The sequence below is a fragment of the Helicoverpa armigera genome, chromosome 12 (assembly GCF_030705265.1).
Source record: "Helicoverpa armigera isolate CAAS_96S chromosome 12, ASM3070526v1, whole genome shotgun sequence".
NCBI lineage: Eukaryota > Metazoa > Arthropoda > Insecta > Lepidoptera > Noctuidae > Helicoverpa > Helicoverpa armigera.
This window is the reverse complement of record NC_087131.1, coordinates 4,467,459-4,484,741: the sequence shown is the minus strand read 5'-3', so window position 1 is coordinate 4,484,741 and position 17,283 is coordinate 4,467,459. Positions and strand designations below refer to the sequence as shown.

Sequence of the window (17,283 nt, the reverse complement as noted above, 5' to 3'; positions counted from 1 at the left end):
CGTAAACTTTTATCACAATAAAGTTGCCAAGCAAAGTTTAATTGAATTTTTTTCACTTAGTGCGGACGCCTGTTTTAGTTAGAACACGCTGTAGCTTACTAGATCAGATGTTTTTGTTGTACTTTATTATTTTTAGCCTATTAAAAGTGGTATTATGTAATCATAGCTGTTAACTTTGTAAAAAGTTACTCTTACTTATTTAAGGCGGTCTTTCAAGTTAACTTGTATCTAAAACTGATGCAGTTAGTTGCCTAATCATAGGACTGTGACAATCTTCTAAGAATCTATTTTGTCTACACTGCCTGTAAATTTTTCAGTTCCAAGACTTGAACGTCTCTCAATACATCTTAACTTGTTGCAAATATTTTTTTATAAATGCACTGAAATTATTTAAACTTTTTATTATTCAAACGAAAAGTATAGTCTGAGGCAGAAAAATATTATCAAGTAACCTCATTCCAGTGGGTGGATGGCTGGGAGCTAAACGGTCAAGTCTGGCCAGCCGACTCCTGGGACGACGACAGAGTAGTGGAGTCCTGTGACCAGAGGCCGTCACGCAAGCTGGTCTCCCGGCAGAATGCAGCGCTGGTGCAGTACCGAGTCCCCGCCAGAGGGAAGGGCTTTGCCGTTACTATACGACACTTGAAGAATTCTAAGCGTAAGTCATTTTTTTGTTTTACTTTATAGGGGTTGCCATTACGGTGCGTTTTGATTGATTTATGGTTGTTATAAATAGTTGAGACTCGATAGTAATTCCTGAAACACATAGAAGCCACAAATAAAAATAAGAAGAAGGTCATTTCCGATATATGTTATAGAACTTAACTATGTTACCTTATACGCATTTTGTTTACCTATCTTTCCCTAAAAAAACATTCATAAACGCATGCCACTTGACTTCAGCTATGGGAAATATTCAATGTGAAACTGCCCAAGTGGTAAAGCGACAAAAGTAATTTTAAACCGAAGACACCTATTACTACCGAGTATCTCCTTATTTTTACATGGACATGTCTGACATACCTCTATAAAACAAATAAATCTAATGCAATAACAGACAGTCCACGGATTAAAATAAGCCAAACATCATAATCATTACTGCTATAAAGAGCTACATTCCAACGCATTGCCAAAATTAATGTTATTTAAGTTTTCTTATCACTTTCGTTCAGGAACGTATAAACAGATTTGCTTTACACGGTAAAAGTATAGTAAATTAAACTTTACCTGAGCTGAAGATATTAGTTTTCAAGTATCTCGATGTCGCACAACTTGTTTTTAAACTTCGCTTATGAAATGCCGGCGATGTTGTAACATAATGTTTAGCGGTTTTTGATGAAAAAAAAATTGGATAAGATTGGCTCGGTTGAATAAATGAATGAAATGACGGAAGTTTTAAAAGTGGATAGGTATAAACATTTTACGTAGATTGTTGAAATCAGAGTTTTAAATAAATTAACAATGATGTAATTAAAACAGCGCGTATGCTTTTATATCCACGCACTATATCTTTTTTATGGGTACACTGACTTTTCCAAGCATTGCTATAAAAAACCTGTAAATCCTGAATTTTATTTTAAAATCAGCATTTACCCAGAGTCGTGTAGATGCCCATTTTAATGTTAATTCAGAAATCAGAACAGTTTTCCCAAGTTACGAGAGCTTGTTTAGCAACGGAACTGTGGTTAGAGTCCAAACGTTGTAGAATATTAATCCTTACAGATTCTGAACATATATAAATCAGTGAGCATCCCTACACTTGGGTACAAAAAATACTATCCTATGACAATAAATCATGATGAAAGTTGGAATAAATGGGTCAATATTTTGTCTATCTGGTAAAATGTACATAAGATGCTGGTAATGCTGATAAAGAATTGAGTAATAAAATCAAAAAGTGTCTTGTGTTTCTATCAGATTAAGTATATGTACAGTTAAACGAGTTTTTAATGTATGGAAATGAAAACTAGTGGCCCAATCCGAAATAGGTCTTATAAAAACGATCAGAAGAACTTAATATTCCTAACTTTTGTGATGTACTGGATACTCCAACTAAGCCCCGTTCATTTAGATAGATAGATAGATATTCTTTATTAGGTACACCAATGTTACATTTTTGATCTTAAATTAGATTAGTTTTTTGAGTAAATACTTTGTTTGCAATAACAACGTGACTATGTCACACAAGCTGTGTACTTTCTAAATTGATGAAGTTACGACTGAAACGTGCTTACGACGAATAAACATACTCAGTTACAAGATTTGCCATTTCATCAATCTGCTATGTATTGGTGACGTCATGCTCGAGCAGGCTAATCAAATCTGTTGCACGGATAACTCATCAAAACACGTTTCGGATTGACATACATATTTTATAAAGGAAATGAACGTATGACATGTGCTGAATTGTTAAAGTAGTATTCAAATATTCTGTCAGTACATTTTTATGTCGGTCGACAAGCAAATCTATTAACGATCAGTTCAATTTTGCTGTGGTTGTCTTTCTTTTTGTCGTAGCTTAGCATTTTCTTTAGTAAACAAGAAAATATCACTAAATCATATTATTATAATTCATTCCTCTTCTTCTTCATAGCAATAGGATAAACATGCTTAAATTACAAAGTTACGAACTTGTTATTTTTAATTAAAATAAAATAAAATATCAATCTGACATAATATTGCTGGCTTAACTTAAAATATAACTAGCAATATTTAAAGTAAATTCTGAACTAGGTAAACAAACATCTACCACGGCAGAACAGTACATTAAGAATAAATCCCTCAGGACAAAACAACTTGCACAGGACGATAAGCGAATGTTTTTTCTAGTAGTTTTCACTTCACTCTCGGTTTGTTTTATGACTTACATTAACATTATGGAAGATGAACTATCCCTCGGTTTCTGAAAATAAAACTACTCAAACGCTTTCTGAGGGAAATCGTTGATGACTTCGAAAAGATACACCCACGCGAATTGTTATGGTCCATTTATTTTAGAAGTAAATAGCGATAGTTGTTGCTTTCATGTTATTATTTCTCTTCATATAAATAAAGAAAAATGTGCTTCAATACTTTGCTATGAAGACATTTTTAAAGGTCTCTGCTTTTGCCATTGTTTAAGAGTCAAAATAAATTGTTGAGTCAAATCGAACCTACCGGTTTCTCACTTATCAGTTATTCAAAATTGAAGACTACGCTAATTGCATTTGAACCAACATACCCGTCTGCTTCCGAAGAGTTATTCATAGATATGTTTAACTAACCCATATTTAATTAGATATGCTACGATTACATTAATATTCGTGCTCAGAATCATTGAATAACCATTCCCGTATTTGGCTAGCTCGAACTTTGCGAAGGCGCAACAAGCTACCTTGCAAATTAGTTACAAAATCTATTCAAACATATTAATGGTAATTATTACCTCGTACCTCTTCTACTGGGTTAGTTCCGAGGAATATAAACAAAGGTATCCATTAGTTTAGTTGTCAGCTTCATAATGTAACCATAACTGTAAAACTTTTAGTTTGAATGGAGGTCACTACATGGGTATTTTAAACAAACATTATTACACCACGTTTGGGTTGTGTCAGTTAGAGTTTAGGACTGTTTATAAAATTATTATTAATAATAGCAATGTAAACTTTCGTGTTATTTGATTATAAACTTCGACCACTGCTTTAATAGAAGACAAAGCTATTTTAAAAGTTCTAGGTTACAAGCGCTCATGGAGTCAATTTCTAAAAAGCTTGGACGTTTGTTATTTTCTTGAAAATTGATGAAACATCTCGCATATTTTTTAAACTTAAATTGTGTAGGTGTATGGTTTGCACGTTGCCTTTCAAATTCAATCAATTCAACAGCAATACTACTGCAGCCTTGTGACATATCTAGGATATACTTGGGCCATTAGAGAATATCATTCTCACTTCATTTCATTTAAAAATAAAATTAAAATACAGCAACAAACATACGAAGGCTATAATCTCATTTCCACTTAATTACCTGTCAAAGAAAATTAAAGAAAAAGAAAAATCTTCAATGAGGTAGAAAATAACATTTTCTGTTTACCACAGCCTGCAATGTGATGCTGTTTGGTGCCGAGGGAGTATACACACTGAGGAATCATGGTGAAACTGGCAACTGTTCTATGCTGGCCGTTTCTCCTGCGTCTGTGCATGTGTTGGACCTCAATGTGGGTATCACCATCAAGAAGGGACGCTTACTTGAAATGGAAACTGGGACGATTCATCACGTGAGTACCAAAAAATCTGGATTATCTTTAGTTGTAAATAAAGAATAACTTCTTAACGTTATAATACTTTTAAGGTAGTGTTTTATTTTTATTGCGGGATCATTTATGGTTTATGTGAATATTATTACCAGAAGACGACCTTTTTACTATATTACAATGATTATTGATAAGACTTTTTTTCATGCGTCTGTATGTTTACTGATAAGATCTGAATACATGAATTTAATATTTTGAGTATTAGTTAAAGATATTGGTTATTTGGGATGTTGTCTACAGTTTAATCTTCTTAATTTGTTATCGAATCTCTTAATTAAACATTTATTAACATGAACAACTTTCTCTAGTTATAGTTGTGAAACATCAATATAATTTGAAAGCAGCTTAGTTTAAATTAACCGGAATTATAATTACATGGATCAGTTCCTTCAAATTTGCTTTAGCAGAGGCGTTTTCAATACATCTCGTACCTTCATGTGGATTTACATATTAATTATTAGGTATTTCAAAATCGGAACGCAAAATATACATACGGCGTCGGCGTTTCTCAAGAGGAGAAAATAGTATACCTACGCTTGGTTCGTGTCTAAGTTGTAAGCTTTTAGGAACAGGAGTCGCCAACATTTCTTCATTATCATCTAGGTGTATAAGATAAGTACAAGGAAAATATTCGCCATTACGATATGTGCAAAAATAACTTTTGTTCTTTGAACATGCCGCCAACTTTTCCAAGAAGCTTAGTAATACTGAGATGATAAATAATGTCGACAACAGGATGCAAAGAAAGCCCATTTACTTAGGTACCTAAAAACAATTTTTTATATCTGAATACTGATAAATAAGTAACACGGAGGAATTTCACAAGACTTATCGCGTTCCTTTATAAGCAGAATTCTGGCAACTCATGTTCACACACGAATTTAACAAAATTTAATCTTGACAATAACAGTGCGATAAAACAACAGCATGCGATAGCACACGTCAGTGTAATTTATTAAACAATTAGTGGCCACCAGTGGCTTCTGTCTGACACAATGATAGACAGACGCTGTTGGAAACATTGTTTCATTGAATTGTCTGTGAATTTCACTAATGTTGTGTGAAAATGAAATGAGGTGTTAGCTAAATAAAATGGACATTTGTTGACATATCTAATGATACCAATAACTTTTTAATAATAATGATACCAATAATTTTTTTAACGACGTCAAAAATCATCAAATGACCCCTCCCGCTGTGGGTTAGCAGCGGTGAGGGAGTGTCAGACTCTTACTGACTAAAAACCGTCGTGTTCCGTCGTAGGCCTTTTATGTACCAAGGCCGCGGTATCTCTTTCGAACAACCCGCAGCCCATAATATAGAGCTGGAGTTTGTTTGATTGAACTAAATTAAATGCACAAGTATGGGGAGTTAACGATCCGATTTGTCCCTTAAATTCTGTCACTGTCTAACAAAGAAATTCTAAAGGTTAGTCAGGTGCTTAAAATTGTTCGCAAAAGATGCTTGTGAAACTGTGGGTAGAAGCTAGTAAAAGTGTATTAAAGCCGCTATAATCTCTTAACGTGTTTTTATCATCCAAAGTTGCAAAGTTTTTGATGAAGCACGAAACTAAGCCACATTACTCTTTGCCTAACGTCAGTTTTACTTTTAAACGAAACAGACGCGACGAAAATATTGTTCCGAACTCTTTTATTGGAAACGTGTCCAAACTTTCTTTTAATCCGTTGAGATATCGCTGACCAGTTATGTCAGGGCTGGATGAAGATCCGTAGGTTAGATAAAAATGAGTCTAGCACCAGAAGGATGCTTATACTTACCTACATTGAATTGAATATATGAATTCTACCAGTTACGCATTACCACAACCAAAATTCTTACTTAATATAAGTATTGCAAATGCGAAACTACTTGTCTTGCGAAAATAACCCATTTTGACAAAATGGTAGACAATCCAGACACTGATAAAGGATGCTACTTTTTATCCCTGTGCGAGAAGTAATTATTCCTAATAAACGTGTTTTACGTTTGGAACCGCGGGGAACAGCCAGTCTTAGACAAAGTTATCATTTGCATAAACAACATTAATTGTAGATTAATTAACTGTGAAAGCGATCAGACTCGAAACTAGATTACTTAAACGACATCAAAGGTTATTATTTACATAATAAAGGCCGCGAGATTAGGTACTAAAAGTGATACAATTCCAACAAATTAAGAGACCATCAATTTACAAACGAGTAAAACTTAATTTAAAGGCTCGTCAAAGTAAACTAATTTATTTTGTTAGTTCGTCGTTTTAATTGAGTATTTTGGCGTTGAAAGGTGTTTAGATGTGGCTTGAAATTTTGAATATTATAACCCACTTATACCTAAATATATTAAAACACCTTATTAAAACGCCTCAATTTTTTTGATAATATAATGTTTATTGATACTCACCTATAAGTTCTAGGTTAAATCGCAACTAAGAGAAAAGAGTACTTTGAATTATATTTTTAAATGAAATAATTATAAAACATAGTTTTGACCTCTAATATGTATTTAATCAAAGGACGCTTCATAAGACGCTCCTATGCCAATGAAAATGTTGCCACAACAATAATTTGAAGCGCCGCAATAATTTGACGTTCAGCTTTATTAGCACACAGCAGGACGTTGCTCTCCAATTAAATCCTCCCACGATAAACAACGCCCACGGGAAAAGAACGCAACACAATCCATGTTCATACTCACCCTTACCCATAAAATATTAATTAAAACATCATTGGAATCACGTTCAGGATACACAGGTATTAATATCTGAGTACACCCGGATTATACAATATTGAGATAACATACCTGTACTGAAATTGAAATCCTTGACGCACGATTTACGTTTTTAGGTTTTCTTTAGCATTTGCCAGCGGATTCACTCGCTTCCTGATGGAACTACTTCGCATATCTTTATATAACTAGCATATTTCTTAATTGAAAGCTGTATTACTGCCAAGTTTCATCAAAATCCATTAGGACGTTGTCTCACAAAGAAGTAACATACTTAAAGTCACGTTAATTTATTGAAATAAGACTTATTTAAAAGATCATTGGACAGCATCCCCAAAAAACGTCCCCTTTAATGTAATATAAAGTCACAGACTTACTCATGTATTTTGAAATTGTAATACAGGACATAGGAGGATAAAAACCTTCAACTATTTCCTATGGCTTGCCTGTTCCTCGTTATTTCTTTAGAAAATTATTTTCATCCCTGTACCGTTAATTAGATATCGATCTTTACCGGAGGTTCATGTTCTAGCAAAGAATAGACCGGTGCCCTATTGTTTTACTAACTTAGAAGCCTTTATAGAGTAACCTAACTACGGTAAAAGTAAAGTCATAAAAATATGAAGGATTTTCTTGTACTTTCTTCGTCTAAAATGTGGCCTGAAATGATTGATGGTTGTACTAAAAGCACGAGAAACATTTTAGCTTTATCGATATATTAAAATACATATGGGTGACGGCACTAAGTGATATGTCTAGTTTTAGTCATATTTTAAAAGGGAAAAAATATGTCGTCTATAAATATTAACTCTATAAATAGGAACCTAAAAATGCAATCTCGATTCTCATAAATGTAAATCACTATAACCCTAAAGAATTTGGCCTTTAATAAATTCGGGCCTAAACCACATTCGGGCTAAACCCTTTAGCCCGAATGATTGGCAAAAATGTGATATTTCTTTCGGCACATTGTAGAAAATGTGTGGGAAGTAGTTTAAATAATTTTCATCCGGAAACCGTATAGGCAGAAATTCCAATAGGTCGTTTCTTGTAAAATATGCATTACCACTTGAAAGAACCAATTTCAAAACAACATAGGTTTAAGTTGGTATAGTTATTTTATTAAAAATACCTGGTCTTAGAAAAACTAGGTTTAGACTATTAACTTTGCTTAGAGCGCTGATTTACACCTAGAACCAAGCGAGTACTTACAACGTATTTAAAACCACATTAGTTACAACGTATATTGAGTTACGTAGCCTAAGTTTTTTGCAATAAAAAAACAAAAGCATCACGTATTCCTTTTCTAAGTCTATAATTAAATATTCCAGTCATTGTTACCATTCTTTTTTGTGACGTAAACGTGTTCTTTTGTTTCCAACAGTGCACAAAGCGAGGCTTGTATGATTACGTGGACATCGGAGGCGCTAGTGGACTCGACCATACCAAAATGGAGGTTCTGGACAGCGTATGTGGACTTGATTCTAATGAAGGTATGTATTGTATTTTAAATAAGCAAATAATAATATTATTTAAAAAAAATAGACTGTGTTTTGCACACTGCAACCTGAAATACATAATATTGTTTATGTAATATCAATAGACGTATCTATGTCCTTTTGTAATAATAGCGTGTCCATATTTATATACACGGTAAACAAATGACAGAAGAAATAATTATCTAAAATAGTATTGTTTTTTTTTTTCTAATCTTCCAGCAGACCTATAATAGTTGTTGTTATATTATTTAAGTAAAAGTCTTGAATTTATTAGGATGATTTAAAAGAAAAATGTTCAACATCTCATCCTAGGAGCCTTTTTCCCAACTATGTTGGGGTCGGCTTCCAGTCTAACCTGATGTAGCTGAGTACCTTTACAAGGAGCGACTGCCCTATCTGACCTCCTCAAACCAGTTACCCGGGCAAGCCCCTACCCAAAAATGTTCAACAAACCAATACTTTCTAGAATTTCAATAATATTTTCATTCTAGCTACTTGGCATATAAGTCTTTTGAACAGTTCATGATATTCACAATGGAATTGAATATAGTTTTCCCTTGTGTGGTATTCAAATATATAGCAAGCAGTGACTGTGTAAATAAAGTAGGGCTCTTTCATCTTTAACACTCGGTGACAAAGAGGAAATTCGGATGTGAAATATATTTTGAATTATATACTATATATTGTCATGTTTCCTATAATATGTCTCCCTAACAATGTTCCAACAGTTTGAAATTGCTTGTTACGTAAATCAGTACCTATTTGAAATATTTATTTGGTACCTAATCAAAGTCATATATTAAACCTATTCTGGGTTTTATTTTAATTTATTTTACCTAGTTACTTTCAAGGAACATCAAAATACATTATTATGTTTATCTCTCATATGTCATGGCTCTGCATTAATTCAAGGATTGATTGTTTTCCGAATTTTCCGTTTCAGGGTAACTCTCAAATTGCTTTTTTGTCAGACTTTTCACTCTTTATTGTTTTTATTGTCCTCGCAATCACACTTAAAAGAGGCCCAGAAGGCTTATTGCACTGCGAGAATGTTGTCGAATGCAAATTTATGCTAAAATGTTAACACAAAGGGTATTTTTCAGCTCGGCGTCCGGCCTTCATCGCTTGCGAGGACACGGTGGTCCGGCTGGTGTCGAGCGGCCGGTACCACAACTCCGTCACTCTCGCCTTCGCCCCCCTCCCCCTCGAGGAGCTAGAGCACGCTGACCTCATGTGCGGACTGAATGACCTGTAAATGAAATAATACGCGCTGCCACGAAGCCTCTCGATCTCGGCCCCGGGGACGACGTTTGGATGCAAAACTCTTTTCACGTCAAACTTTTTTCACGTTCTATGTTACGAGTTCCATCGTATATCGTAGCCATGTGGAAGTATAAACTGACCGTTGATTTTCCATTCTCTTGTCTTAATAAAATTACTGATTGGATGTTGATAGAATAGCTACATATTAAAACGCTGACGTCACTTATCAATCTTAACTTTATCACTACATTATGACGGTAGACTATGTGTATTAAAAATTATAAGAACTAGATATTAGAATAATCAATCAATTAATAGTGAGTGAAAGTTTGCGCCGTTATGGACTTAGCTTGATGTCTTAGACGCAAACTTCGATCAAACAATTCATCTCTATTAGAGGTAAGTTCCACTACTTAGCGTCGATGCCAGATTTAGACGAAGCCTGTTAGGACGCGCGCTTGCATCGAAATTAGGGATCATTGGAAGTGGTAGCCACAAATTGATTCGCCGAGAACTTACCCCTAAATTGTATTACACCGTGTCAGTTTAGATATAAGTTAAGTTTACAAGTAGACTACATACTTAACATCACTTAATGTAGTTTTAAGACACTTTTGTTGATAAGTTTGCCGTAATGTTACGTAGTTCGTGTGTTACCGAAATAAATAAAGTTTATTACCAACTTCAGTATCACTATCTAGTCATGCATTAAGACGATCGCGTTAAATGTTAACGCTCTAGCTATTTGTCAATAAATAATGTAAATGTTCAATTGTTTTTCTTTCACTTTCTTTTTTCCCCACCTAAAACAGAGATTGAACTCATGAAAGAAACAACCTGACCGATAAATACATTGGGTATCAAAGTTGAGACTACATAGACATTCTCATTATGTTTTTTTCCAAAACGAGAGCTTGCTTGTTTGCACAGTTTTAATTGATAACTAACTTTCTGTAAATATTTCAAAAGAAAATGAAACCTGAAGTATTTACTGAGCGATTTACCTGAAGTATTTATTTATTTAATCAAAAGCAGTGTACACAAAAGTTTCGGTGCGCTTTCCTGATACTGCAAAACTGCAAAAACGTAATATAAAGCAGCGCTTCGACAGTGCATCGAAATGCTGCGTTTTAACAACGACAAGACTACGCTGCTACGATATAGTTACAAAGGTGCTGCGTATTTTTTTGTTAATTTTCATATATTGTTATGGCATATATATTGACCATCATTTCGAGAAGTACCTATAGGTATTAGGTATATATAATTATGACATTATGCCTGTCAATATTAATAAAACGTTGAAAGTCAAAATGCTAACATAACAAAATTCTAATGACTTGTAAAGGGCAAGGTTACAGCAATTACTAGATAGGGTTCTAAACCCTTAGCTATCTATGTACTTGACATGCCTAATATAAGCTCGTTAACTACAAAATTATTACAAGTTATTTTTCTTCTATTCTCAATCCATCATCCATTCATCCGGAAGGGTGATTGTCAGAACGAGTCTCACAGTAAAATCTATTTTTGTTATGTAAATTGCTGTACCTTATAAAGGATAAGTATCTATCTACTTACGTATATTTCCCTCTAATGAGGGCTATCCGTCAAAGGTAAAAGTTCAAATATGATAACGCTATAGTGACCATGCGATATCAATAATATACAGAATAAAACACCAAAAATATGAGGATGATTACTTTGTGAAAATAATTGTATCAAAGTATCTGGACCGAAAGTCCTTTTGAACCGAACCGAAATACCCGAAAATAAAGGTAAATGGTGTATGATCTTTGAATCAAATAAAAGTAAGATGTTATGAATATAAACCAATAACGTTCTGTTAACAATCGGCAATGCTGAACATGAAAATAAATTGAATAAAACCTATTTAGAAGAAGAAAGTGGTTACCTTATAACCAATTTAATATGTAAATGCAGTATGTAGGTATATTAGCGACCTCTATAATACATGGCCAAGACTTTATGTTCAGAGTTTGGATGTCCACCCCAGTTGGCTTACTGAAAAACCAGGATGATACAAGGTGCTCCAATAAACACATAGATGGCGCTATTCGCCTTTGTTTGGGTACTGGGTATTGTTTTGTTTTTCTGAAATAAAAGAACAACCTTTAATTAAATTTTATTGAGTATTTTTTTGGATAGAGATAATAAACAAATACTTATTTAAAAGCAATATACACTATTGTGTAACAGTATTCTGACAAAAATAGTTTATTCCCGCTACGGTGAAATAAATATTAGTGCAACTGTACAAACGAATTTACGTAATAATAAAAATATACTAGATTTTTTTTCGACATTTAAATTCTATGACAATTATAATAATAACTAATTTGATAGTAATTTAGCTTTACGATTACATGAACTTGTGAAGGAAACATGTTACAAAACATGGTTAGTTTCACCTACTGAAAGCGTTAACAGCACACGACACCTGGATCAAACATATAAAACACATATTGTCGACGTCATCCGCATTTAGTTTCCAGTGAACAAACGAATAAGTGCACACTCATGTATACATTAAATTAGCACCTAATTTGTAAAGCAGTAACTACTATTATCGTTTGCATAACAGATATAAGCTTTTACACAAATAACATTAAACATTTATTTTATCTAACAAATAATACCATTGTAGATTTTTCTAATTGACTACACATTTAAGAGCTGTATTACATACATACAGTGTGATTATTGTTACGCATACACTTTAGAGATTCCCCATTCAATAGTTCTGACAGTTTGCCTACATAGCCGTATTTGTAGAAGAAAATAAGACTCCAGTATTACACAAACTTCTAATGGCAATCACATCAAATCTAAGTCTTATATGCTAAGCTATATACTACGCCTAATGAGTAGCTTATTTACCAAATATATTAACAAACAGTACGTATTGATATCGTCTCATACAGCGATAGAATGTAGGGTAGTCCCTACTTCTACTTTAAGATAGATCTATGAGTGAAAACCAAATTTAGGCCTATTGAAAATAAATAATGACCAGATTTCGTTCACCAATTGAGTTCTAGAAAAAATAATATGTCTCTCACTACACTTGCTTTATATATCGAATTACTTTACAGTTTTTTTCTAAATCAATATGGTTACATATTTTTTATATTTAACTTAAGATAATTTACGATTAATTTAATTATGATGGATAACTTATTTTTAGGTTGAAATTAATTAATGAATTTCTTTAATTCTCGTGAGAAACCTTAAGGGTTGATTACACGTACACAAGTATAACAGTAATTTCTTATATAATAAAAAGATTTTGCAAATCCAAAGGTAAACCGTGTTTAAATTAAGTGCAATACTCACTTTATAATATATAATGTGAATGAAACATATTAACTATTTATATTTCTACAAAATATATTTATGTTTGTATACAGTTTTATATTTGATGAAGCATATTATTACAACATGTTTAAAATTATAGTTTTGGTTAAAACAGATCTTATAATTATTGAAATTGCTACTTATAATACAATCCTTATTTAGATCACTTTACATCTTATCCTTACTAATTAAAGCTATCCCATACAACTTCTCAAATTGTGCTTAATTCAACAAGAAAGCGAGTGTCGTGCATCTTTTGCCAATGTTAGTATATACCCTATATATTTTTATATAAATACACTGTAAGGATTGGTAGAAAGAAATTTAATGGTGGGATATGAAATTATAAAACTACTTCGTGCTTATAAAAAGGGTTATAGTGTGTTTAGGACAGTTATGAATACATTACTTTAGGGTAAGGGTAATATCGATATTATTCGGTACTAAATCAACATTTTTTCTTGTCACTTCGCGTAAGCATGTCCACTTGCTTCCAACGTCCCCCACTTCATCTTCCATCTTGTTCAAGGATAGTAATTGACGATCGCATAGGTATAAATATTTTACCGCTAACGTTTCATTAGTACAAATATTATGTTAAAAGTATAAAAATTGTTACTAAGTTCATAAGATAATTTTTCACTTAAAGCATTATTAAGCTACGATTTACGTACGGTTTCGGAATTCACTGCTATTGTGAAGACGAATAGATTCCTGTATATTATTTCCATAAATATTTATATATATTAAAAAATTAGGTTAATATTAATGATATGTATATTGATTTTGAAAATATCAAGGAAAAACGATCATACAGTGTTTACAATACGTGTCAGAATCGTTTGACTTAGTTATACTAAATTGATTTACGGTATCTTGTGCTTTGTCTATCAATACAATAAGTAAGGTACAGATAAGTCTACTTAGCGTTCAGAATATCGCAATCTATACTAGAGAAGGGACTATTCACAAAATATACTATTATCTGTTCGAAGTCATAAGAATTTGGAGTTCATAAGATCCTCAAGTGGTACGAATTATTAGCGTCCTAAATACAATAGTAGTAAATATATTGATAAAAATTCATCTCACAGTATACACTCGACTTCTATATTTACCATTAATATATAAAATCGTAAAATTTGCTACGAATAAGATATGTCATTTTGCTATTCAAGCAGAGGCACACTTTGATATGTATAGTGATTTATCAAACTGTCTGTGTGAAAGCTTCGCTTTAACAATGAAAGCCGACGTATAAATACTTTCTCTAAGTATAACATATTATTATATACGCACAGGTATTATAATAATCCGCCGACATTATACTTTAATACTCATAACATGAAATACACATTAACTAAATATATGAAACATCAAACATACGAAACAACTAGTTACAGGAACATCGTAAACTAAATTATTTAACATTCAACATACTTTTGCTACAATATTAATAATTATTATACAGGAAAATAAATATAATTATCAGCTTTTTCATAATGTTTATCCTTCACATTTCACGTACAAATTCACATCACGTTATCACTTTTTTTAAAGTTCCATATTTGTAACGTTCCTTTTCACTGTCCCTTTTTCTTTCCACACGCTTGATATGTAAGATTGTGATAAAATATATTTAATTAATACAACAATTTACTTCTAGTACTTTAGTAGCCGATATTAAAATTCGAAATACGATTTGCGTACTCTAGATCTTCATTGACAATCATAAAGTTCATTTCAGTTAAGATTTTTGACTTTATGATTATAGATGAAGTGAAAACATTTATTTGCATCGTTATTGTTCTAGTTTGTATAAATAATTTGTCTACTGTTTGCTACGAGTGAATGTCGGTCGCTTAGAGTGCGACGGTGGTGGCGAGCGTGGTCAGCAGCACTATCGGCAGGGTGGTGCCGGCGACGCTGCTGTACGGGCCAGTCACGGCCCCGTCACATGGCATGTGTTCCAGCTCTGAAAATATCAAATAGAAGTTATTAAAACTATGCAAATTAGAAATACATCTTTCTGTTAACTATTCAGACAATATAATTAGTCCTAATTTAGATAACAAAGTTATCTGTAATTATGTGTTCTACTGCGACAATATTCATCTTTGTGCAATGGGCATTACATAGTTCAGCTACGTAGGAGTCAGTAAAGTGGAAAAGGCTCACAAAACTCTAAACTTACTGTACAGTGACCACTAATGTACAAAAATCACCTCATATTATGTTCATGCACGTACGTAAATTACAATATGACTGAAACACTCGTATGGTAGTTACTTTAACATTAAATTACATAATTGTTTAGTTAAGTCATCACAGAAAACTCCAGTTTCAACGAGAACATAAGTGAATATTAAAACTTCAGTAGTTCTTACTTAACAAAGTTTAAGTTTTGGTTCAAGTTAATGTTTTAAATGGGACATTTTACTAACTGCGAGACAGTTTGGAGTCGTTGAGTGGGCTTCTTGCAAGTTTGGGACCTACTTTGTGATAGTTTGAACTTTAAAGAAGACACGTGCATTTGGATTAAAATGTTTGAAGGTTGTTGCAAAAGGACGTTTCGTGTGAGCATTTAGGATGCCTTACAATGAGGTTATTTTAATATTATTATTCTAACAGTGGATTAATTCTATCTTTAGATTTGATTTGTAGACATAGAATTTTACCGGGCAAGTAACGTTCAATTTTTATATTTGAGTACCTTAGCAAAGTAACTGATAAATACTTAAAAAAATTGCGGTTAGCTGATTCCATCAGGTAAGTAGTTTATTTTCTGCTAGTAGGTACAAGTAGGGGATTTCAATGAAAAATCAGAATTCTCTTAACATTATAAGAATGCAATTTACCTAGTTAAGTTAACCTTCATAACTTCCCTTTAATGACACAATTTTCATTATACCGTAACCGTGATTTCTTCGTAGGCGTTATTACACTAATGATATATGCCTATGCACTTGACATATGACATTATGAAAACCTTGAAGCCAGCAGGCCAAGGGTAAATCCAATAATACAATAATTGGTTCCAAAGAAAATGTGGAATATTATGTCTTGAAGGTTTTTAACAACTTAGTTAAGAATTCGAGCTTTTTGAAGTTTGATTTTGATGAATGACTCCATTATTTGTTCAAGCCTGTTCCCTGTGGAACATTCGATTACTTTCAATGCAGCTCAATTTAACTCGTCAAAAGATGTCTTATTTTCAATACTTGGATATTTTGTAGTTATACATATTTTAATGTACCTACCTAAACTACAAAATAAAACTAAAAAATAGCTTAGTAATTGTTGTAGTAATTGTGTAAAGTCAATAAGTTGCGATTGCGACCTTTTGGTATTTTAATAAATCTTTGGGTAAAGCAATATGATGTAGGCACACGGGTGGCCTCTTAGAAGTAGTCATCCCTCTTTATAAAATTCTTGATAACCTCTCTTGTACCTACCTATGTCATACGCCTTTCCACATACCTATTCCTTACTAGTGATTGCAGCCATGTACATGTACATGCTGCATTTTTATAGCCAACCAAATAATACATACCATTAAGCTTGTTAAGGAAATCATTCCAGAAAGCGCAAGCGGAGGCCCTAGGCCCGCGCGGCCCGGCTGGCCCGCTAGTCCCGTCCGCGGTGTAAGTGTAGTAGTGAGGCGACGTGCGAGAGTACAGCGGCCATTTCTCGTCCGGCTTGTGAGGTTTGCTGAAAGGATAAATGTTTGAGTTATTAGAGGTTGTAAAGAAAGTGTTATGGTAATGTGGGATGTTTTCTTGTTGAAGAAGTGATGATATAGAGTTCAATTGGGTTTTTCACTATCTTTTCGGTAGGATTCTTATACATATATGGAGCTTTTGCAGCTGATCTCAATTATTAATATTTTGACATTTAGTTTATTGTCCGTTGCCTGCCTGCCTAGAAGCATCAATACGACGACGTTGGTTCTAACACCACTTCAGCAATCTTTTTCGTAACAATAATGGGGTAGTTCAAAGTCTTCAAATAGCTTCTTTAAGGCCAGGCATCGTCACTTCACTACCCAGAAACCGCCAAAACCCAAACTCAACTTGCACAGTTAATTACGAAAACTAACTTCCTAATGAAACCCAAGCACAGGCACAG

The 17,283-nt window shown here is 33.2% G+C and overlaps 2 protein-coding genes across 3 annotated transcripts in view; one reads left to right on the top strand and one right to left on the bottom strand.

Moving 5' to 3' along the window:
• The window catches only part of LOC110375006 (corticotropin-releasing factor-binding protein), a 29,547-nt gene extending 18,998 nt beyond the window's left edge, over positions 1-10,549 (top strand). Inside the window, exons 4-7 of the mRNA XM_021332963.3 lie at positions 463-658; positions 4,077-4,255; positions 8,400-8,508; positions 9,618-10,549. Of these exons, the coding sequence (XP_021188638.3) occupies positions 463-658; positions 4,077-4,255; positions 8,400-8,508; positions 9,618-9,769 (636 nt within the window). The 3' untranslated portion in view covers positions 9,770-10,549. The remainder of the gene's footprint in view (positions 1-462; positions 659-4,076; positions 4,256-8,399; positions 8,509-9,617) is intronic.
• Positions 10,550-11,911: 1,362 nt separating this feature from the next.
• LOC110374099 (acetylcholinesterase) overlaps positions 11,912-17,283 on the bottom strand; it is a 67,692-nt gene continuing 62,320 nt past the window's right edge. For both annotated transcript variants that reach the window (XM_021331685.3, XM_021331691.3), the window contains exons 6-7: positions 16,709-16,866; positions 11,912-15,130 (exon numbers count right to left, since the gene is read on the bottom strand). In XM_021331685.3, coding sequence (XP_021187360.2) covers positions 15,018-15,130; positions 16,709-16,866 — 271 coding nt within the window. In that variant the 3' untranslated portion in view covers positions 11,912-15,017. The remainder of the gene's footprint in view (positions 15,131-16,708; positions 16,867-17,283) is intronic.